The sequence below is a fragment of the Melospiza georgiana genome, chromosome Z (genome assembly GCF_028018845.1).
Source record: "Melospiza georgiana isolate bMelGeo1 chromosome Z, bMelGeo1.pri, whole genome shotgun sequence".
Classification (NCBI taxonomy): domain Eukaryota; kingdom Metazoa; phylum Chordata; class Aves; order Passeriformes; family Passerellidae; genus Melospiza; species Melospiza georgiana.
Genome location: NC_080465.1, coordinates 3,076,934 through 3,101,169, shown reverse-complemented (window position 1 = coordinate 3,101,169; position 24,236 = coordinate 3,076,934). Strand labels below are relative to the sequence as shown.

Here is a 24,236-nt window from a genome sequence, read left to right as displayed (position 1 = left end):
AGCTGCTCTGGGCACCCTGTGCCAGGGCCTGCCCACCCTGCCAGGGAACAATTCCTTCCCAAAATCCAGCATAACCCTAATTCAGTAGGATGGAGAAGCCCTGTGCAAATATTCTGCTACCGACAGCTTTATTATTGTGATTTACACCTTCTGTCAGGATTGTAAAACTTCCCTGTGTCATTACAGTTCCTTAACATGGTGCTTGCAGCATAGTGATTCCGTGGTAATAGATTTTCCATTGTAGTAATTCCATTATTAGAGGAAAATCCCTTTGACCTCAAGTTGCACAGGTTTGAAGTTCCATGTGTGCAGTTGCTGTTCTGGCTGTGGGACTCAGGGTCAGTCTGAAGAGAGAAATCTTCCTGCCCTCTTTCTGAATGTGTGGGCTTGGATTATATCAACAAGTAAGTTACTATTGATGTGTATGAAAATAAGGAATAAAGAAGAAGATAGACCATGAATTCAAGAACAGAAATGACTTATATAATCTTGAGTGAAGAATTTTTACTTAAACTCAGCCGTTTGTTTCAGTAAATGTGGTCAGGAATTGGAAGAAAGGGAAAAAGTTATATCCTCTTTATTAATTGCATCACTGTTTCCTTTTCCTAAATGGAAGAGATTATGGGGGGCATGTTTTATTAATTCTGCCGCCTTTTTCTGACCTGGAAACTGCTGGGAAAATGTCTGGAATAAATTGGCACTGGCTGTGGTGTTTGCTGGTAGGATCCTGCATGAACTTTTTGACACCCCTGTGTGAATTTAGTTTTGCAAAGCAACATCATGCAAACCAGGTTGGGGAAGAGGCAGTTTCAGGCACAAATCCCCTGAACTATCATCAGTGGAGAGACCATAAATGTTGTGATGGATGCTTGAAGGCAGTTTAATGTAGCACTGGAGAAAATAGAAGCCATTACCCCTGGAAGAGCTCCAGTTATGACAGAGAAAATAAATGGTGCTGTTACAAGAGATGTACTGACAACAAAATTCCTGCTGGCTGGGGAGGAGAACAGAGCACAGTACAGAAACCTACAGACAATTACCCCTTATCTGAAGTAATGTTTATTTTTGGTTTAAATCCGACATGGAGACTGCTTGATAAAATGACTTAATCCAATCTGACGGAGGTTTAGTCTTAATTGTACTTGTGCTTGGGAACTGCCCGGTCCTTGCCACTGCTCAGATCAGTGCTGAGATATTTCCCTGCTCAGCCCTGGACCTGCACAGAGCCTAGGCTGGCATTCCTGAGCAAAGCAGGGTCAGGACAAGGGGGAACAGCTTCCCAGTGCCAGAGGGCAGGGCTGGATGGGATATTGGGAATTGGGAATTGTTCCCTGGCAGGGTGGGCAGGCCCTGGGATGGGATTCCCAGAGCAGCTGGGGCTGCCCCTGCACCCCTGGCACTGCCCGAGGCCAGGCTGGACACTGGGACAGGGGAAGGTGTCCCTGCCATGGCAGGGCTGGGATGGGATGAGATTTAAGGCCCCTCCCTATGGTGGCGTTCACAGGGGTCCCAGGATGAGGGAAGAGATGAGAATCTTGACTCTGTGTTTCAGAAGGATGATTTATTATTTTATGATATATATTATATTAAAAGAAAATGATATACTAAAACTATACTGAGAGAATAGAAGAAAGGGATTTCATCAGAAGCCTAGCAAAGAAAGAAAAGGAATGATAATAAAATCTTGTGACTGACCAGAGTCCCAACACAGCTGGACTGTGATTGGTCATCAAGTAAAAACAACTCACATGGACCAATCAAAGATGCACCTGTTGCATTCCACAGCAGCAGATAATTATTGTTTTTCTTTTCCTCTGAGGCTTCTCAGTTCTCAGGAGAAAAATCCTGTCAAAAGGATGTTTCATAAAATATGTCTGTGATACCTCCCAACTCAAACCATTCCAGAACTCTGTTATTAATTTTCAATCTATCCCATGGAACATTTTGTGCCTTGCATCCATCTCTATCTCCCAGATTTTTTTAATGGGAGAGGCTGAGGCAGCAGCTACAGCAGCAGGCACAGAACATCCTCACACATCTTTCCTGCATCACCTAGGAGAGAGGTCTTTCCACAGAAAATAAATGAAGCCACATTTTGAGCTTCCCAATTCAGCAGAGCTGGTGCCTGGCTGTGAAAGTATTCCTTCCCCATCCCAGCTGGGTCAGACTCAGAGGGATATGCAGATGTGTGATGGATTCCAGCATGTGGTGCTGAACAGGCACTGCTGTAAATCAGCCTCATAGCTGGATAGATCCAAAATCATAGACAGATCCAAGGAAATAATGCTGTTGATTTCAAATAAACTGTGTGTCAGAGTATTACTGCCCAGAAGAGTTGTGGGCAACCTGCAAATGGGTTCTTGCAGTGCTTGTGGGAATTGACTTGAAACTCTCACACTGACTGACTGGAAAAAGATTAATTGTAAACAAGAAATGGATGATTGTTACATATTGTTTGTACTGTTTTGATGTTTTTTCTTCATGAAGTCCCAGTAGGACTGTGTATTTTTGGTGTAGCTGGCACAGAACCAGCCTCGATGAAGGGTGGAATTGCTGCCCTCATATTTTGCTCAGGTTTATATTTCAGTGCATGTGGAGTGTCGTCGTTCTGCCAGGTGAGTGCAGCAAGCAGTGAGCTAATGCTAACGAAGCTGATGCAGCACAAACTTTGATTTGTTTTCACCCTTCTGACAGTGTTTGAGAAGGACTTGGGGTTCATCCCACCACAGGCACCTGACCCTCTCCCAGGGCAGGCTGGGGGCCTGGCACTGAGAGGCTCTGTAGCCCATTACCAGTGCTGAAATCATGCAGGGCTTTGATAACCCCTGCATTTTTATTGGCAGCTTCCCCAGGCTGCCTGCTCAGAGCTGCTGTGTCAGTGGTTTCACCTTGAGTGCACAGCAGAGCCTCGCAGGATGATGCCATTGTCTGCAGGATTGGGGAGGGAGCATTGACTGAATCAGAGCTGATGCTCTCACAGTGTTTTCCCTGATGCTACACAAGCTTCTCATACCACCTCAGCCTTCTCCCTTTTTAAATAAAGGCTGCTCCTTAATGGCTCTTGGCTCAGGATTTCTTTTTCCTTGTACTTCTGTGATTTTCCTGGGAGTGTGTGTCACATTCCTGTCTTGAGTAGCATGAAATTCCTGCATTTGGGAATGTTTTCAGTGTCACTTGTCATGCAAGAAGAGGAAGGACTAAAAGAAGAAAGATGTAGAATGTAAAGGTAATAAACTGTTTGAAAAGATCAAGTCTGGCCTGCATGTGTCACTCACTGGTGGTTTGCTGTAGCAAGGAGTGCACGGCAAAATCAAAAACTGGGGGTCAGGACAGTTGAGAGTAACTTTAGGCTGAATATTCAGCTTGGGGAATTATCTTCATGCCTTTTTAAGGGAGCTGAGTCACTTAAACCCAGGTTTAACTTCTCTCTTCTTTCTGAGAGTTTGTGAAGCTTGCTGAATTTTTTTGTACAATTTACGGTTTTTACTTTGTGTAATAGCTTTGTAAATATTATTAGCTATATACTTTTTTTGCTGTCTTTAAGGTGTACCGTTTGTACAATCCATGTATTTTCTGGGATTATTTGGAGGCCTAAGTTAATTTGAGCAGAATATGAAAAGGGGGTTTTAATTCAAAATATTACTCTTTCTCAAAGAAAAACTGCATCAATTCACTTTTGACAACAGCAGATGGTAGCATTCTTATGCAAGTTATCTGTTTGCAGTGTGAAACAAAGCTTTCTGAACACCCGTTTTTTGTATATTCTGAAGCTTCTGGGAGTTCTTTAAAGTTCTCTTAGACATAAAGGGCTTGATGCTCATGAGAACATTTTCAGCACCAAGTGGAAGTTGAAACCACCTTGAGGGCACTTCCTTCTCCTTCTTGCTGTCTCTCCAAGCAGAACCATGTGTGTTTCCCAGCACCAGCCTGAGAAGATGCCAGGGCTCAGGGTGGTTGCAGACCTTTTTTTCCTGGGGGAAATGGGTTTTCTGTGTTGCATTTGCACAGACTGTGGTTTGCACAATAGCTTTGCCTCTCTGCAGCCAGTTAATGCTGATACAGTAACTTGAGTTACTTCTGCAAACCATTACGTTTTAACTAAAATAGTGCCCTGGCCTGGTTGCTGATCTTATTTCCCTTTCAACAGAGGAGAATGTATATTATTGATGTGGAATATATACAGTGTATTTTAATTTGTCATGACTGTGCTAGGAAGAGCAGTGTGAGCTGAGATTCTGAAGTGAGAGAAGTTGCACCGGGGCTGGTTGCACCCTGCCTGGTCTTTTCCAGATGCACGTGATGAGTTTTGTGTTTTTCCCTTCCATGACAAAGCAAATTCTGTTCCCTCTTAGGAGCACCCCATCCTCGGGCAGCCTTTCTTTGTGCTGCACCCCTGTCGAACCAATGAATTCATCTCTGCTGTGCTGAGAGGCTCACAGGAGCAGCACAGGTGAGGGGCTCTGCTGGGCTTTCTGCAATGCAGGTAAGGTCAGTCAGCTGCAGGGTGGAAATGGACAAAGCTACTTCCTTAGTGCCAGCAGAATAAGATTTCTGTGTTGTCACTTCAGGCCTGAAAGTTAAAATACATTTGTGATAGGAAAAGTGAAGGAACAGCCCCATCTGATTTGTGACTGTTTAGTCTGTCTGTAGTTCAGAAAAAGCTGGGATAATATAATTACGGTGCTTTTTGTGTGGTTTTTTTTTTTTTTTTTGCCCCTAGACACACAAATTACATCACACTGTGGCTCAGTACTGTAGGCCCAGTTGTGGGCCTGAATCTGCCTTTGAGTTACGCAAAAGTGGCACCTCAGCAGAGCACAACTGTGGCTGAAAGGTAAGAGAAAAGGAAATCATCCTTTCCTCTCCCACCCTCCTGTTCCAAAGGTTAGATGGATAAATGGCAGAACCATCTCCTCCTCCTTTGAAGCTCTTGCTTAATTTAGGACTCACCTTTCAGTGTTTTGCTTACCTGCCCGTGTTGTTGCCTCACTTGATTTGCAGTGAAAATTTGAGGGGTGCTTAGCCTATTGCTGACACCCTTCATGAGTCCAGAGTGTCCCTGAGCTCCTGGGGTCTCTCTCAGGTGTGGAGAAGTGTTTCATATTGGTTCCCCCAGCACAGGATTGGGCTCTGGCATAACTGCTGCAAGGATTTTGAATTAACTCCTTTTTCTGTGTTTGCTCTCCCCTCTCCAGGGCCCTGAGCTGAAGGACTGGGAGTGGTTAGGCTGTGATAAAGCTGCTGCAGACTTCCCTGGGGGTGAAATGGAAGGGTCCTCCCTGGCTGCTCAGCCATGCCAGAGTGGAAATGGTTGCTCATGGCTGTTTTTGTGGCCAGAGCTCACCACTGAGGATGTGGGAATTGGCTGCAGCTGTGGGAGCACCTCCCCAGCACCACCCAGACCTGAGCTCCCTTGAAGTCACTCATGTCCTGCTGAGGCTGCACACAGATGCACAAGCCAGAGCCAGAGCCGCTGGATCCACTGAACTTACCTCTAGAAAATCTGCACCATCTGTGGGGCAGAAAGAGCAATATAGAAAAATGCTTGCGGGACGTGGTGTGAGTGTGTGGAGCCAGGCTGTGGGCTGGGACTGGGAGGCACCTTCTCCAGCCCGTGTTCCCCAGCACACAGAACACCCTCATCCCGGGAATGTCCCCACACATCACCCCTCAGGGAGCAAAGGGGGTCAGGGCTGTCACACACAGAGCCCTTGGAGCCTGCACGGAGTGGGCAGGCCCAGCTCTGCAGCTCAGGAGCCTGGAGCAGCCCTGTGGGAACAGCTGGCTCTGCCCTGCTCTGCTGCTGCCGCGCAAGCTCTCCGTGCCCCTGGGAGCTGCTGCTGCTCCCAAGCAGTGTTCCTCCTTGTAGCTGTGGTGGTTCACAGGTTTGCTCCCTGCCCTGACAGCTGTTGGGCTTTGGGGGTTGCCTGGTGGTGCTGCCACGGGGAGCCAGATGATGAGGAGCTCCCTGACCACCCGTCCTGGCTTCTCTCCCACTCCCATTTTGTTTGCAGCGTCAAACAGAGTCTGAGCAGCTGATACTGGAGCACAGATTCCACCCTGCACATTCAGCAATTGTCACTTGCACGCAGAGTCTAGGGCGTGCCACGTCAGAGCTGGGATTTCACATTTCCAGATTCTCTTTTTTCAAATTCTGTTTATAATTTCCATTACTTGCCATTGGTGGACAGGGAATACAGAGTGCAGTCCTTCAAATTCCATGGGCGCAGAATTTGTTTGCCAGACATTTGGAATTAATAATGAAAGCACATAGTTTATTTTGTTCTGTGTCATATCAACCTGAAAAGCCATTTTCCCCATGTAAGATTTACAAAATATGGCCTGCAGCTACATTGATTTTTTTTTAACACTTTTGGTAACACATGCTTGATAATTGCATCCACAGCCCATTTTTAAATCTAAGTGAGACTTAGACAGGAGGAAGAGCCAACAAAAAGAGGTAACAGCAGGTTTAAGAGCTGTTAAATGTTCACCCCTCCTCTGTCATCTTCACTTGTGATACCCTGGAACAGTAGAAGCACTCAGCCTTCAAAATGTGGAATTTATATGTAAAGGAAAATAAATATTTGTATTTTACACTGAACAAGTGTCAACACCTATTGCTTTCTACCCTAATTCACCATTTGAATGATGAAGAAAGGATTATTTGACCAGGGCATTACACCGGGCTCAAACGACGAGGTGACAAGTGCTGTGTCTCATCAATATCAACGTTTCCCTGAAATTTGCCTGGAAAACTAAAATTCAGCTCAGTTAGTAGAAATACACGGAGGTTAGACAGAGAAACAAATACAGGCCAACATAAATATTTGGGACCAAGGAGATAAATAAGCCCATTTGGATATCTCCTTTTTGATGCCTGGGGTGAGAGGTGAGCAACCAATTTCCTGTTTACATTTATGCCTTAATGACTTAGGATATCTTAACTGAATTTTTATGCCTGAAAATTATATGTATATATAATTTTTTTAAAATCAAGCGAATTGTGGTACTGCTTTGTGATTGTGTTTTATGTCATGATTCATTATTTAGTTAAACTATTGAAGATCCTTAGACTGCACTAGGGTTTTGTCTACATGCATTGTCTGAACTCTTGCATCCTACCAAGGAGAAAATTTCCAGCTTAGATTTGTAAATTTGCTCAGTTGTTCATCTTTGCTGAATTGGGAAGACACATCAAGGGAGGTTCTTCACTTCTGGGGACTTCTGTAAGAGAGAACAGTCTCATACCTGCCTGGGTTGCCAGAATCATCAAGAGGAATTAATTTCATGTGTTCACCTAGGCCAAAAAATGTGTTTTTCTGGGGAGTGCAGTTGGTAGCCACATACATAATCCCTCATTTATGTCAGCGTGACCAGGTAAGAATTTAACCCCCTGCCAGGAGATTTGAGGTTGCCTGGCTTTGCTCACTAACAGGAACATTCCTTTCCAGGCAGGAAATGTGGAGCTACTTAATTGCAGCTAAATACAGCCAAGTAATCAGTATCAATTCTTGCTGCAACTCCATGAATTTCAGTGAAACTTTCTCAAAAACTTTCCCCCCCCTCTCTCTTTGCTATGATGATGGTTTCATGAGTCTGTTTGGACATCTGTATTTATATTGCACACGTATAATAAATTCAGTGCCAGCACAAAGGAAGGACGATTGCTCTTCCCTCTGAATGGTGAAGTTACAATTATTTCCTCAAAAATACTCTGTTGTAGAGAACAGCGTGTGTATGGGTATTTATACCTATTTTTAGCAACATGTGGGCTTTTAAAAAGTCTTTCAAGGAATTCAGTGCATTTTTTAGGAATAAGTTCTTACCACCTAGAATAAAAAAAAAAAAAAGCCTGAAGCTGAGAGTTGCAAAAGTAACCCTGTATTGAGTGCTCAGGATTAGGGAGGTGTCACACAGGTTTTTATCTCTTGGATTTCAGGAAAATCTTAAAAACCCTGCACCGCTGAGGAAGCTTTCAGTTCCCCACTTGAGAGGTTGCTGCAGCTGTCACCTCCCGAAGACAAATTCACCTTAAGGCAGAGGGGATTTCACTGCTGTGTTTGAACAGAGAATGGATTTACGGAGCACCCTCTTAACACCTTCCTCAAGTGTGTTACAAAACAGCATCTCCTGTACCAGCGGTATTGTTTAGTCAGGTGTTGCTGGTGTCAGATGGCTGGCCAGCTGCTTTAATAAGTGAAAATATTAATTAGTTTTGGTGATGAGGTGGAAAACGTGGCCAGCTGTGGATTCTCCTCTGCCTGGGAGGATGTCGGGTTGTGTAACACGTATTTTTTAGGCTCTAAACCCCTCTAGTAGTGATTTGGTGACGTTTTGCTGAGCTCATCTTTCTGTGAGTTCTTCCTGCAGGGTCCAGGTAACACAAACTATTCCTGGGCACAGGCACAACCTCAGAATCACAGGAGGGCTGGAGTGGGAAGGGACTCAGAGCCCATGCAGTGCCACCCCGCCATGTCAGGAACACCTCCCACTGCCCCAGGCTGCTCCAAGCCTGGCCTCGGGCAATGCCGGGGATGCAGGGGCAGCCCCAGCCGCTCTGGGCACCCTGTGCCAGGGCCTGCCCACCCTGCCAGGGAACAATTCCTCATTGCCAAGGTCCCGGCCAGCCCTGCCCTCCGGCACCGGGAGCCGTTCCCCGGCCGCCGTCCCCGCGGCCCTCGGCAATTGTCCGTGTCCATCTTTGCCGCGGCCCCTTCGGGCCCCGCGAGGCCGCCCCGAGCTCGGGCCAAAGCTTCTGGTGCCCGGGTGAGCGATGGCAGCCGTGGCGGCCTTTGCTGCCGGCAGAGCTGCTCCATCCCCGTGCCCGTGCCGGAGCCTCCTCTGGCCCGGCTGCGGCAGCTGCAGCTCCTTGCTGGGCCGGCCCGGGGCTGGGGCAGCTCTGCAGGTGGGCTCTGCCTGAGGGGCAGAGGGGCAGAATGGCCCCGGCCCTGCTGCCCCCGCTGGGCTGGGCCGGGCTCGGGGCTCTGGGCTGGGCACGGGGCTCTGGGGTCCCAGCTGTGCCTCACAGGGCGGCTCAGCCCAGCCCGGATCTGCTCTCCAGCCTCTCCACAGCGCACTCAAGTTCTTGTCTCGAGCGTTTCCGTTTCAGCTGTCCCCTCCTCGCTCCTGTCGCGACACCTGGTGGCGCCACAGCCTCACGACAGCGCCCGATGAATATTCCCCCTCTGCAATTCGGAGATCCAGAACCGCCATGGGGACGGTCCCCTTCCCTTCCGCCTCCCTCCAGGAGCTGGACTACCCAAACCTCTGGGGAATTCTGAACGTATTTTAGATTCCTTCTCCATTTTCATATCAATTGCTGAGTTCTCACATGAATTCCTATATAAATAAATGAATTATTTGAATCAGAGCCTTTCCATCACCACACAGTTGTAACAAGGGAATTGTTCACTCTGACCTCAAATATTTTGAGGTTTGACTGCATTAAGGAACTGCTGAATGATGCCTTATCTGGCTAAGCAGGTAAAAATTCAGACACACAAGTCGGAGCACAGTGCTGCTATACTACAACGGGTGTCTTCAAATTGGACAGACCTGCCCCAAAATAAGCACAGTTAATTTAATTTGTACTCAAGAGGTGAAACTCTCTGGGTTGGGTCCATGGTTCAATCACCCCTTGTGGGCCCAAACCCAGTGAGTTCTGTGCCTGTGCTCACACCTGAGGCTGCAAGTGCTGCCACAGACACCATTCCCAGCACTCCAGTAATGATTTTTCACGTGAGAAAGGCTCTTTTTCACAATTACGCATTCAAATTCCTGCAGTTTGTGATGCCCTGAGGGGTATTTTGATTCCTGGTTAGTATCCCCAAAAGAACATTAGGATTTGGGCTTTTTCCTTGGCCAGATCCAGGCAGAAATTAAATTTCTTAAATGAAAGATTTCGTGCCTGCCCCATCTCCTGCATCAACCCCCAAATAAGAAGCAGAGAACTCCTTTAAAACCTTAGTAAGATTTTATTTGTGTTCCTGTCAGCCCGGTGAGCGTTTACGACCTGGGTCTCTCCTTCTTGCCCTTGTAGAGGGCCAGCAGGGACACGTTGGCCACCTTGACCACCTTGAAGCGCACGCCGGGGATGTCCCCCACGGCGTGGCCCTTGCGCCCGAAGCCGGCCACCAGCACCTCGTCGTTCTCCTGGGACAGGACAGGGACAGAAGGGGACAGTGAGCGCCAGAGCCAGCCCCGCACACCCCCTGAGTGAGCTGCACCTGCCCCAGCACAGCCTGCAACGCTCAGGGTGCCAACCAAACCCACCAAACCCAGCCCGTCGCCAGACTGGATCAGTGCTAGGGCAACGAATCTGATTTTCACACTTCTCCTCTCAAGGTTTTAGGGTGCTGGGCAATTACCTCGATGAAGTTCAGGCAGCCATCGTTGGGGACAAAAGCTGTGATTTTTTTACCGTTCTTAATGAGCTGGACCCTGACACATTTCCTGATGGCAGAGTTGGGCTGCTTGGCCTCGACACCCCTGCAAAGGAAACCAGCCAGCAAAGAAATCACTGTGGGGGACCACGAGGGGCATTAATTAAATCCACCTTTCTACCTCGTGTTCACTGTAAATTGTACTCAACACCTGTGAGATAGTTTAGAAGTACTGAATTAATAATTAATATATATTAATCTAGATATAAGCCTGAATCCATAAAATACTACTTCCTATACCAAACAGTAACTGAGATGATCTCCAGATTAATTCGATAAAATTCTAAAAAAAAAAAAAAAACAAAAAAAAACCAGAAAGAGAAATCCCAGAACTGAAACAAAAAAACACTGCCTCAAAACCAGAGCTGTGGCAGCAGCATCCCAATGAAATTTGTAAATTCTTTAAAAGTAGCAAAAGAAGGAGGAAGTAGGTAGGATCTATGATACATGAGCATTATTTCCTTTCCATTTGTGCCAAAAAATCCTGATTATCAACTATGCAAAAAAAATTCCGATTTTGAACTAAAATTCCCTTTTAACTTTTTAAATAGATTTATTTTCTTTATGTCTTACCACAAATCTTGGTTTTCCCTAATTTTTGATAAAACCCCACACGTTTCTCATTCTGCTGTAAGCTGTGTCAACCCCTCCCATTCTTTTTAAAAAACGAATTCTGGCACAAGATCTTAATTTCCCCCCCACACCCCCTTTTTGGAAAAAAACACCCCGAATCCCCGTTTTTCCCCATCCCACGCGTGAGCAGCATCCCAGGGGCTCTGGGCCGCCCATTCCATGTGGGAGGATCACCCACACTTTCTCCAGGACGATGCCCTTGGCGTGGGAAGCGCCCCCGAAGGGATTGGCCTTCAGCGCCGTGCCCAGGTGCGCCTTCTTGTACTGCTTGTCGTGCCACTTCTGGTCCCGGCGGTGGCTGCGCAGCTTCCGAGCGGTGCGGAGGCCTCGGCACTTCCCTGCAGGGCGAGACGGGGCCGACGTGAGGCGGGGAGGGAGCCATGAGGGGAAGGCGGCCTGAGGCCTATGGCGGGCATGCGGCGGGTGATGGCGGACGCGGCCTCACGGCCCGCAGCGCTGCCCGCAGCGCACACGGCCGGCTGCGGAGGGGCGGGCAGCGCCTGCCGAGCACCGCGGGCAGCGCGGGGGATCCCGCAGCCCCGCTCCCAGCCCCGCTCCCGGCCCCGGCCCCACAGCAGAGCGATTCTCACCCATCTTCTCCGCGCGGCTGCCGAGCGAGAAAAGAAGGAGGAGGTTCCGCGCCCGCCGCCTATAGCCGCGCCCGGCAGGACCCGCGCGGGCTGCCCGCGCCGCGCCTGACACAAATACCCACCGGCGCCGCGAGTGGCGGCCCGCAGAGAGCGGAAAGGCCGCGGGTTCGAGTCCCGCCAGGGCTGTGCAGTGAGGACCCCTCCCTCTGGGGACTGAGGGTTCGAGTCCTGGTGCGGCCAGTTCCTTCAGGCCTCGCAGAAAATCGGGAAAGATAATTGTGGAACCAGAGCTAGACACGGAAAATCAGCGTGGATTTATTACCGTATTGCTTGCGTGAGGGGTGTCTCTCATCCCGTTACTCACACCGAGGTGCTCGCTTTTGTAGATCATATGCAGTTTGTTACACAATGTGTTTTTTCATTCCAAAGGGTTTACACCCGTTTCTAAAAAGCTTTCTACACATACCAATCAATGTCACAGCCGTTAATGCACACGCACACGTGTGCTCCAGCTCTTTTCACCCTCACTTGGCCACAGAGCTGAGGCGATATGAAAAATGCCAATCACTTGTTTTTTAAATTTTTAGAAGTTTAATAGTAATAAAATGGTTATAAAAATAGCAATACAATTAGAATAATCATAATTTGGAGAATTAGGATTAGGACAATACGAGACAATAGAAACAAAGAGTTACGGATGTCCGGATACCTTTTTCTGGGCAAAATAAGCGCAAAAAAGGATCCCCGTTAACAGAGGATTAACTCTTAAAAATAATAACCTGTTTTATATTCATACACCTCATCCATGATGCAAAAATCCCATTCAAACTCAGGATTCTGTCTGGCCAGTGCCAGGTTGTACCTCTGAATCCTGACAGCATCTTCAGGGCTGAGCAAGTCAGGAATAAGTTTGTTTCTCCTGATAATGGAGCAATAAATTCCCTTTCTATGAAAGATTCAGGTGTCCTGTGGCTGCCATCTCACTGCGAGTCCTTTCTTTAGAAAAAAAAGTATCTTACACAGCACAGTTTCTATTTTAACATTTTTTATAACTTAAAAATATATTTAACACGCTACTCAAGAGAATTAATACAGCACAACTTTCTAACATAACACAGATAATATTAATTTTAATAATTTCCAAAAGCCAATCATAAAATGCACATTTTTCACAGGTGACGTCTGGCCTGGCCCTGCCTGCTTACCTTTGCTGCCAAACCCAAGTGCCCAACCCACTCAGAGGAGCTCCTGGTTACTACTGGTGTGCAGAACTGCCCATAAAAGATCACCTGATTGTTATCACTGACAGGTAAAACCGCAGGGTTTGGGGTTTTTTTTGGTGGTTTTTTTTGGTGGTTTTTTTTTTGCATGGGCCTTGTTTCCACAGAGGCCTTTGGGTGTCCCTGGAATGGAGGGCTGGAGTCCCAGAGGTCGTGGGTTCGAGTGCCATAAAGGGTCTGGGCTGGGCAGGGACTGTCCCCAGGGCCTGGTGAGGTTTGAAGCAGGATTTCTGCCTGGAATGAGCCTGTGCTGAGCTGGGATCCCGCTCTTCCCCCAGGGGGGGAAGCAACAGGCTGAGAGAGGATGGCATAAAGTTTGTGAAAAATGCGTGTTTTATGATTGGCTTTTGGCAAATATTAAAATGTATTGAATAAATATTCAACACATTTATTGAATGTTATATGTGTTATGGTAGAAAGTTATGCTGGAATAATTCTCTTAAGTAGTGTGTTAAATATAGTTTTAGGTTATAACAAAATGTTAAAATAGAAACTATACTATAAGATACTTTTTCAAAAGAAAGTGAGATGGCAGCCACAGGACACTTGAATCTTTCAGAGGAACTGAATTTATTGCTCCATTTTCAGAAGAAATGACCTTTTCCTGCCTCGCTTAGCCCTGGAGACACCATCAGGATTCAGAGGTATAAGCTGGCACTGCCCAGACAGAATCCTGTGTTTGAATGGGATTTGTGCATCATGGATGAGGTGTATGAATATGCAACAGGCTGTTGCTTTTAAGGGTTAATCCTCTGTTAACGTGGGGCCTTTTTTGGGCTTATTTTGCCCAGAAAGAGGTACCTGGACTGTCCGTAATTCTTTCTTTTTATCGTCTCGTATTGTCCTAATCCAAATTGTCAAATTTTTATTACACTAATTATATTACTATTTTTATAACCATTTTATTACTATTACACTTTTTCAATTTTAAAAACAAGTGATTGGTTTTTCTCACACAGAGGTTTCGGGTTTGAGTCCTGCCGAGGGTCTGGGCTGGGCAGGGACTGTCCCCAGGGCTTGGGGGGCTTAAACAGGATTTCTGCCTGGAATGAGCCTATGCTGAGCTGGGATTCTGCCCTTCCCCCAGGGAGGAAGCAGCAGGGTGAGAGAAAATGGGATAAAGTTGCAGCAGGAGAAGTTCAGGTTGGATACTGGGAGAATTCCTTCCTGGAAAGGGCTGTCCAGCCTGGACAGGGTAGGGTCCCTGTGCAAACCCAGGGTACCACAGGGAATATTTCCGTGTCTGCTCTGGGGTGCCCTGACCCCCAGGGCAGCACTGACTCTGACCCTCATCCATGCAGAAGGTTTCCCAGACTTCAAGATGGACTGGAACCCACAAAAGTGGGAAATAGATTATGGAGAGCAGTGTAGGTGTGTCTCTGGGTGAGAAATTGAGGGTTTGGGGTTTTTAGTGTGTTGTGGATGGCAGCAAGGTGGAGGGCACAGGGTGTTGTCCTGGGTTTCTTCTTCATGCTTCTTCTTCCTCCTTCCCCATGGGTTTGGGTGGCATTTTGTAATTGGGCAGAAAAGTCTGCATTGTGGGCTCTGTGGGATCAGTTATTGGGTTAAAGGGAAAATAATCCAGGTGTCAGCTCTTAATTGAATGGTTTAGTCTTAAAAGACCTTGGAACAAGAGATTGTTGGCCCTTTTGTGGCGCTTTTCCAGTGTGCTGAGTGTGGACAGCATGCAAAACTCTAGGTAAGATAAAAATAAACAAGAACCTAAAGATAAAAAAAATCCAGTGTTTCTCTCTTTCCTGACACAAAACCACCCCTTGGAGGGCCCAGCCTGAGTCCCAGAAGTTGGGGAATCAGCAACAGGTACCCCAACAGGTCCCCATCGCTGGGGGGATTCAAAAGCAGGGTTGGGGACATGGGCGGGGTGGCCTTTGCCATGCTGGGACATGGTTGGTCTGATGGTTTCATGGGTCCTTTCCACCCTCACGGGGTCTGTGAGCACAAAGCAAAGCACAAATATATTGACAGTTGTTCTATTCCAACTACTACAAACACACATGCCTTCAGTTAAAATAATACTTACTCATTTCAAATACGATACCTGCTTGTAAGCCTTAAAACACAATGCACAGACCTGCATTATTAAGCTTAAAACTTCCTAATGTCTCACTAAATACACTTTTCTACAACTTAAAGACTTATTCTAAACAAGCGTTAATACACAAACCATTGTTCTATTTGTCTTTACTTTTCTACTTTTTACATAATTTTCTGCTAACCTGTCTCATAACTACTACTTAACTCCAATCACAGTTGTGCTGTCTCTAAAGCCTACCTTTTTCAGCTTTCCCAAAACCCTCTAGTTTTATGGATTCCCACAGGAGATGGTTGGGCTGACTGGTTTCATGGGTCTTTCCCAACCTCACTGGCTCTGTGGTTCTTCCTTGCAGCTTTTCATGGAGTCCTGGAGTGGTTTGGGTTGGGAGGGACCCTAAATCCCTTCCAGTGCCAGCCCTTGTGGGGGTTTCAGTTGTGGGTTTCTCTGGGTCTGAAGGCACTTGAGACAGTAATTCATGTTCAGACTCAGGTGTTTATTATTTCTTATCAGTAAAACAGTCTCACTGCTCTGAGTTCTGCAGCTTTTCATTGGAAGGCACAAAATGGCCAACAATCTCTTGTTCCAAGGTCTTTTAAGACTAAACCATGCAATTAAGAACTGACACCTGGATTATTTTCCCTTTTAACCCAATAACTGATCCCACAGAGCCCACAATGCAGACTTTTCTGCCCAATTACAAAATGCCACCCAAACCCATGGAGAAGAAGGAAGAAGAAGCATGAAGAAGAAACCCAGGATGATACCCTGTGCCCTCCACCTTGCTTCCATCCACAACACACTAAAAACCCCAAACCCTCAATTTCTCACCCAGAGACACACCTATACTGCTCTTCATAATCTGTTTCCCACTTTTGTGAGTTCCAGTCCATCTTGAAGTCTGGGAAACTTTCTCCATGGATGAGGGTCAGAGTCAGTGCTGCCCTGGGGGTCAGGGCACCCCAGAGCAGATAGAGATATAATTACATATAAATAAAAGGAAATATTCCTGTGGTGCCATGGGTTTCCACAAGCCCTGCCATGGGCAGGGACACTTTCCACCATCCCAGGCTGCTCCAAGCCCCATCTCACCTAGCCTTGGGCACTTCCAGGGATCCAGAGGCATTGTGATTTTTTAATTTCTGCACTGCTCCTGAGCAGATCTGCACAGAGTGAAGTCCTGTAGCAGAAACAAGCTCGTATTTCTGATTTCTGAAAGCTGCTTCAGTCCACGCTGCCAAGATGCAGCCATCCAAATCATGAACGTTCCCTTCCCTTTTGGGAATGACTCTGAAGAGGCAGTAATTAGATATAAACACATCATTTTTAACACAGCCTTTGCTCGTGGCTGAAGTGGAAAATACTTATTTTGTATTCATGTGTTTGTGTTTACACAGTCCTGGTTTTACATTCAATCTTTATATAATAACTAATAAAAAAAATTCTAAATATTATAAAAAGCCAACCTCCCCCTGCAGAAGAAACCCCAAGCAATCCCAAACAGAACCATAAACCCCATCAACACTTTGAGGACAAAACATTACTGTTATAAAAGACAGCTCTTGAAGATGCAGCTCCAGTTGTAGTTTGGTAATTTCAAAACCATTTTGTCTTTGTGAAAATGCTGCAGCTTTTCTTTACAAAGCTAGGAATACTTAAAAGCTGACCAGGAAGACAATTGGTGAATATAACATAAATATACCATGATAAACTGCTATTTTTTGGACAACTATTCATTAAAAGGTGAAGATCTGGGAAAGAGATGGTTTGCCATGGAGCTGCTATAGGGTTTGCTCTTTCCTTTTAAACTACACCAGAACTTTGGGACAGTTATGTTAAGGCAAATTTTCTTTGTTTCACCACATTCTTCAAAATTACAGGTTTTTTTTTTTTTTTTGGTGGGTTTTTTGGTTGGTTTTTGGTTGGTTGGTTGGTTTGTTTGTTTGTTTGTATGTTTTTTGTTTGTTTTTTAAATCCAATATGTCATGTTTTAACCCCAGATTGCAGCTAAACACCACACAGCCTCTCCCTCATTCCTGGAAGGGAATTGTACCAAAAAATGGGTTCAGATAAGAACAGGTTACTAACTGAAGTAAACAACAGTTAAGAGCACATGTCTGATTTGAGACAACAAATAAGAATAAAGTCAATATTCAGGCTGATGGGTGAGAGGTGTGCAGGCACAGGTGGCCTCACGGTGTGTCCCTGGAGGCACACGGGGTGGGAACAAGATGACCATTAGTGTCCTGTCGAATTCCAGGGTTTTCTCTTTTTGCTAATTTAGGCTGATTTAGGCTTGATTTAGGCTTTTTGGTTTTCTGTTTCTCCTGCTGGCTGATTTATGTCCGGAGATAGCTCAGGGATGCCACTTGCTCGGTTTCTCGGCTGTTTCAAAGACCTGGAAAGGCCCAGAGTGGCCTTGGACAGCCCGCGCTTCAAAGGACGAGGAGAGACTTCTGATCTTGTTTCGGTCTCGGTGTTTATTAATTGTTTATCTAAAAGATTTTCTCTCGGCCCTACAGAGGTCTGCACAGCAGCCAGCCATGGGCACACTCCCGCAGCCCCTGAGGCGGTCACTTATCTTTATACCCAGAGTTACGTGTACAATATTTATGATTTTTCTCCAATATCTTCTACTCTTATTAACCGGTGCACTTCTAGTAAAGACCAATCCCAAAGTGCCACCATCACCACAGAAGATGGAGGCCAAGAAGAAGAAGAAGAAGGACAGGACACACCCCAATTCCTCCATCTTACTTCTTTAGACCCCCCTGTACAGAAATCCTAAACCCTGTGTTCTACACCTTAATTAACTTATCCCTTCACCATTCACCCCATTAAATCCTCCCAGTCCTCATACAGGTGTCATCTCCTGTGTAGGATCAAAGTCCAGCCACCAGACACTTCTGGCAACATTCCAGGACTCCCGAGCCCCCCAAGGGTGGTCTCGGTCTCTCTGTACCTCAGTCCTGAGGTGCTGAGATCCCACAGTGTCCAACCCGAATTATTCTGGTTTTCTGGAACCCACAGGCAGTCTGAGACTCTTTCCTTTTCTCAGATCTCCCCTCGTGGGCAAGCCCTCGGAGCAGCTTTGGAGAGAGCTGCCAGATAAGCGCTGCTAAAATTAAATGTCTCGGTTGGCCAAGCAGACAAATCCACCCAAAATCCCACCACTTATCCTGAAACTGCCGCTCTAATCTGATCTCTGGTGCCTGGCATCCCGTGGTGCTGCACAGCTGGGTTGTGACACGCACTGGGATTTTTGTGGGTTTTTTTGTGGGGGACAAGAAAAGGTAATCCCGGAATCCCAGACTATTTTGGGTTGGATAGAATCTTAAATCCCACCCCCTGCCATGGCAGGGACATGTGCTTATTAATTGTTGTGCTGTTGTGAGGTCCCCAGGATGAGGTGAGGGATGAGAATTGACTCCAAGTTCTCAGAAGGCTGATATATAATATAATATAATATAATATAATATAATATAATATAATATAATATAATATAATATAATATAATATAATATAATATAATATAATATAATATAATATAATATAATATAATATAATATAATATAATATAATATAATACAATATAATGTAATGTAATGTAATGTAATGTAATGTAATGTAATATAATGTAATGTAATGTAATAAAATATAATAATTTATATGGATTGTATATATGTATTATATTTATATATATATATAAATATGTATAATATAAATTCTATATATAAATATATATAATATATATAAATTATAGATCGATTATATATATTTATATATGAATAAATTGTATAATATATAATCATATATAAACATATGTATTTCTATAATAGAATAGTATATAATATAATAGTATATAATAGTATAGTATAGTATAGTATAGTACAGTATAGTGTATTATATTATAATATATTATATTTTAATATAATATACAATAATATAATATAATAATTATTCTATTCTATTCTATTCTATTCTATTCTATTCTATTCTATTCTATTCTATTCTATTCTATTCTAAAACTATGCTAAAGAAAGAGAAAGGAGACATCAGAAGGCTAGACAAGAATGAATAATAAAAACCTGTGACAGACTCAGAGAGTCTTACACAGCTGGACTGGGATTGGTCATTAATTAATAACAATTCAAATGGAACCCACCAAGGATGGACGTGTTGGTAAACAACCTCCAAACCACATTCCAAACAATCAGATAATTATTGTTTACATTACTTCTCTGAGGATTCTCAGCTTCTCAGGAGACAAATCCTGGCAAAGGGATTGTTTAGAAAATATCCGGGTGACAGGGACACCTTCCAGTCTGCTCCCAGCCCCAATGTCCAGCCTGGCCCTGGCCATGGCCAGGGATCCAGGGGATCTCTGCCAGGGATGCAGAAAAGAGTTGTGAAAGGATTAATTTTTGCATCCTACCCCAAAAGGATGCTTTTTGGCCTGGTTAGCTTCCCAGAGGGAGGATGGTGCTGGAACTGAGACAAGATTTTTGTGAATTTTAAGGCCAGTTTTCTCTCCTTGCTTCCTTGCATTGTCAGTGCACGGTGAATCAGAGCAGCGATGATCTGTTAGATTAAAAAGGGGATGTTTGAAGTGGCTGACGCCTCACACTTTGGTTAATTTGGGAAGCTTTGTGGTGACCCGAAATGGCACTGGGAGGTAACTGCGAGCAGCTGGAAATGATTTCTGCTGTGTGAGTGTGCCTGAGGAGACGCAGCCGCAGGGATGAATTACCCATCTTTGTGCTGTGCCAACGCAGCCTGTGCACAACTCCTGCAGCACAGCTGTTGCCCCGGGCTCTCCATGGGTGTCCATCTGGTCACTCTGTGTGACAGGGGTGGCTGGACAGCGGTGACACGCCGGGGGTGGCCCTGTCACTGTCTGACAGCTTCACAGCCCTGACAGAGAGCTGGGAGCCTTGCACTGACTTCCACTGAATGCAATCACACTTCCTGCGAGGCAGATTAAAAAAAAAAATAAACCACAAAAAATAATTGTTTAAAGCACAATAAGAGCCGCAGTGCCTCCTTTAGAAGGAGGAGGGAATGTCTGGGCTTGGTGGGAGATGGGGAGCAGACAAGTGGCACCTTGCTGATCCTCGGAGGGGGAGTTCTGCATCAGGAGTAACCACAACCAGCACCACATCTCCAAACTGGGGGGGGGGGGGGGAAGGATGACAAACAGCAGTTTTCTTGCAATGCTGGATGCTTCTCAGCCCAGCACTGACCATTTTCAGCCCAGCACAGCCCGTCTTGCAGGCTGCAAACAGCAGGACAAGGGGGAACAGCCTTGGGCTGAGCCAGGGTGGGCGCAGCAGGAATTTCCCCATGGAAAGGGGACTCAGGAACTGGAATTGCCCAGGGGGCTTGGAGTGCCCAGCCCTGCAGGTGGCACCTGGAGGTGGCACTCGGAGCTCTGGGCTGGGGACAAGGTGGGGATGGGGCAGAGCTGGGACTAAAGCATCTGAGAGGGATTTTCCACCCTCTGTGATCCTGGGATTCTGGGATTCTGCTGACTTCCCACTGACTTTGCCCTACAGGTGGTTCATTTGTGGCCACAAAAAGTTCAAGGATGAAGCTTTACCTGGTTGATTTCTGTGGAAATCCACAAAATCAGAGGGTTTTGGGAAAGCTGCAGAAGGCCCCAGAGACAGCAGAACTGTGATGGGAGCTAAGCAGCAGCCATGAGATTGGTCAGCAGAAAAATTATTTAAACTGTAGAAAAGCAAGGGCAAATAGAGCAATGGTCTGTGTATTAATGCTTGTCTAGAATAACTCCCTAAGCTGCAGAAAAGTTTATCTAGCAAGATATTAGGAAGGTTGAAGCTTAATAATGGAATTCTGTGCATTGTGTTTTAAGGCTTATAGGTATTTCAGCAAAAACCAGGCAAAAGTGTGACAGCAATTCAGAAAAGGAATCACAAGAGCTCCCCCAACCATGCCCTTGTCAGGACTGCTGTGTGCAAAGCTCTATTCAGAATTTGTTACAAACCCCAGTAACCCAGAGATGCTGATTTTGTCATCATTCTTCACCAGAACGAGGATCTAATTTATTTTCAGGTACCAAGTGTATTTCATTATGCTTGAACTTCATAACTAAAGCAGCATTAAAAAAGAAAATATTGATTTGTTGTTACTATCAGCAAGAGTCAAGGGGTGAGAAAAGGCTTTTACTCTTGCTCTTTGCTTCACAAATACTCCAGTTGATTGCTGATTATTGATTTATTATTACTACCCTGAGCATTAATATATAACAAGAGTCACTTGTTATTTATTAACTGATTTATTCTGGTTTAACCTATGCTAGCAGTTTGGTGTTAGGTGTTTTCTGGGTTCTCTGCAATCCCCCCATTTTTTCTGAGCCAATTTGAAATATTTTTTCTGGTGTGAAATGGTGGTCCAAGAAAGCAGGTATTGGTAAATTGATAAATGGAAACACAGTGGGTGGAAATGCAGCTAAAGGTGCATTCAGATCTTCATCTGGGGTGAACCTGTGTTGAATTTACCTGTGGCCGGCCGTGTATTGTTTATGCCACTTTCTTTCACTTTCTCTGCCCTGAAAGAACATTTTTTTTTTCTTTTTTCTCCTTTTGGCCCCTGCTGGTTTGTATTTCAGAATTTTTATTGCTTAGCTTTTACTCCCAAGCGGATGAGGAATGCCTGGGGAGCGGATGCGCGTGGATCAGATCTCCAGGCACCACCAGAAAGCCTCTCTGTGCCTTTCCCCCCATTTATTTAGGAGCCAGCAGTGCTGAGGCATTGGGCAGTGACATTGGTGACCTCACAGTGTTTAGAAACGTGTGTGATGCTTCTGTCCATTCCCTGGGCTGCATAAATTTTTTAAAATGAGCCCTGTGTCCATTCTGGTTTAATTGCTGTAATTTCAGCATCATGCATTGCTGGTGCTTCTCAGAAAATTTAGGGCTATCTTCAAGTGGTGTTTGATAAATCCTACATTCCCTCATCTCATTTTTCAATCTGGGATTGTCACATAAGCATCTTTACTCCTCCTTAAATTGGATAGAAGCCGCTCAACTGAGGACAAGCTGTTGGGGGATTTCTCAGATACCCTCTGCATCCCAGAAGGAGAAATGAATTAAGATGGCAAATCCTTTTTAATGATTACAATGCTAAAGCCCCAGTCATTCTCCAATATCTGAAATGCCACAGGCAGGAGCTCCTAATCAGCCAAGTGAAGCTTCCCTGGTGGTGCCATCAGCAGGTACAGGGCAGGGCTGGGTGTCTGATGCCTGCAGGTTGGTCTATGGCTGTGTCCTGCCTGATATTTGAGGATTTTTGTTGGGAAGGATGAAAGTTTGACAAGAAAGTCTCACAGATATGTGTGCCTAGCAGAAAGATTTTTAAATGTAGAGTCTGATGAAGAATAGAGATGGAAGCCAGTTTTGATATGGAATAAAAGAATTGCTGAGCCAGTCTCACTGGATAACCAAGGAGGCAAAGGGTGTGTTAGTTAGAAGGGGTTTTATGGCTTAGAGCAAAGGATAAACCCACCCCAAACAAGAAGATGATTTCACCAAGCAGAAAGAGAGCACAGGCAAACAAGGCAGCAAATGTGGCAAGTGGGAAAAAGGTCCCAGAATTTCCCACTGCAAGAAAACTGAAAAACAACTTCCAGCTTAAACTGTAATGTACTGACTTTGGTGATTGGAGAACAGCAACATGAATATGGTAATTACAGTAGTTATGATGGGCTATAGATAATAGTTAAGGTATGGATTGGTTCTACTGTACTAAGATGCTCAGCAAAGAAAAGTACATAATGCATTGTAGCCAAAAGAAAAGTCTATAATGCACTGTAACCAAACCCAAAGGGTGTCCAGGCCTGCCTGCAGCTGGAGCTGACAGCTGTGGGCACAGCTCTGTCACCCACAGCCCTGGGCTGCTGTGACACCTTGGATGGAACAAACTGCATTTTGTATACAATCAACTGCATTTTGGAGAGCCCCTGCAGTCCCACATACCTCATTTCGGCTCTTTTGGATTTTGGAACTAGATGACCTCTAAGGCCCCTTCCAGCCCAAGCCATTCTTAGGGGTACCAGTGTGTGTGATCCACAAATCTCTTGAGGATGACCCAGACAGAGCCAACCCCCTGCAGTCACAGGGATGTGTGGGGGCTTTGGTGTTTTGATCTGTCAGGAGCCAGGACATCTCTCAGTCTCTCCTGAGCAGCCCAGACCCTGCCAGGGGGCTCAGAGACCCTGGCACAGGGCCCAAAATGCCCCTGTGGGTTTGATTATGACCCGTGGAGCAAGTTACCAACCTCAGATGAAGAGCTGCAACCCACGAAAGTTTAAGTAGAATGACAATGAATTTATCACAGGGTGGAAAAGCAGATTTTTGGGGTTTTTAGAATGGGGGTTCAGGGGGCAAGATGGAGGGATCTGGGCATGTCCAGCCTTTCTCCTTCTTCTTCTTGGCCTCCATCTTCTGGGTGATGTTGGCACTTTGGGATTGGTTTAGAGTAGAAGCTCTCTGTCTAACACAGGTGATAGGTATTGGGCAGTAACTGTAAATATTGCACATGTAGTTTTTAGTGTAAAAAGATAACACTGCCCTGGGGCAGGCAGAGTGCCTCTGACTTTCCTGCTGGATGGACCTTGGCAGGGCAGGAGAGAGAATTTTATAGACAAGGAACAACAAACAACCTTGAGACCGAGAAATGAAGAGCTCCTACTCCTTCTTTGAGGACTGGGCTGGGAAAAAGAGACTTTCTAACACATCTCAGGGTCACTGTGAGCAGCCAGAGACCCCGACATTGATCTGAAACACCAAACTGCAATTCGGTGGGCACTTCACAGCTGTGGCCTGGCCTAGAGCTTCCCACTGCCCAAGGGCAGGGCGGCTGGGATCTTGGCAATGAGGAATTGTTCCCTGGCAGGGTGGGCAGGCCCTGGCACAGGGTGCCCAGAGCGGCTGGGGCTGCCCCTGCGTCCCTGGCAGTGCCCGAGGCCAGGCTGGACACTGGGACAGTGGGAGGTGTCCCTGCCATGGCACTGGGTGATTTTTAAGATCCTTCCCAAGCCAAACCACTCAGTAATTTTAGAATTCAAAGCACCAAAACAATTGGTCCAGGAAGCTGGACATGCATGAAATTAATTAGTGCTGAAGAAAGGAAACTGCTTCCAAATATTTGGGCTCCAAAGCTTGCAGTGCCTTGCTTTCACATCAGGTAGGTGGAGATATTTAACATATCATCT

At 45.7% G+C, this 24,236-nt stretch overlaps 2 protein-coding genes across 2 annotated transcripts in view; one reads left to right on the top strand and one right to left on the bottom strand.

Moving 5' to 3' along the window:
• The window catches only part of ATG10 (autophagy related 10), a 59,753-nt gene extending 53,149 nt beyond the window's left edge, over positions 1-6,604 (top strand). The window contains exons 6-8 of the mRNA XM_058044164.1: positions 4,353-4,450; positions 4,721-4,834; positions 5,196-6,604. Of these exons, the coding sequence (XP_057900147.1) occupies positions 4,353-4,450; positions 4,721-4,834; positions 5,196-5,208 (225 nt within the window). The 3' untranslated portion in view covers positions 5,209-6,604. The remainder of the gene's footprint in view (positions 1-4,352; positions 4,451-4,720; positions 4,835-5,195) is intronic.
• Positions 6,605-9,957: 3,353 nt separating this feature from the next.
• RPS23 (ribosomal protein S23) lies at positions 9,958-11,748 on the bottom strand. The gene is made up of 4 exons (XM_058043967.1): positions 11,669-11,748; positions 11,257-11,416; positions 10,371-10,491; positions 9,958-10,155 (listed from the first exon to the last, which is right to left on the bottom strand). The coding sequence occupies exons 1-4, from the start codon at positions 11,670-11,672 to the stop codon at positions 10,009-10,011; spliced, it is 432 nt and encodes a 143-aa protein (XP_057899950.1). The 5' UTR covers positions 11,673-11,748; the 3' UTR covers positions 9,958-10,008.
• Between the last annotated feature and the right edge of the window lie 12,488 nt (positions 11,749-24,236).

What these genes read in the sequence shown, in the direction of transcription:
- RPS23 (XM_058043967.1), bottom strand. An exon ending in GGCATCGTCCTGGAGAAAGT is followed by an intron (nt 10,492 to 11,256) that starts GTGGGTGATCCT and finishes TTTCCTTTGCAG; the next exon opens with GGGTGTCGAGGCCAAGCAGC. An exon ending in GCTGCCTGAACTTCATCGAG is followed by an intron (nt 10,156 to 10,370) that starts GTAATTGCCCAG and finishes GTCCTGTCCCAG; the next exon opens with GAGAACGACGAGGTGCTGGT.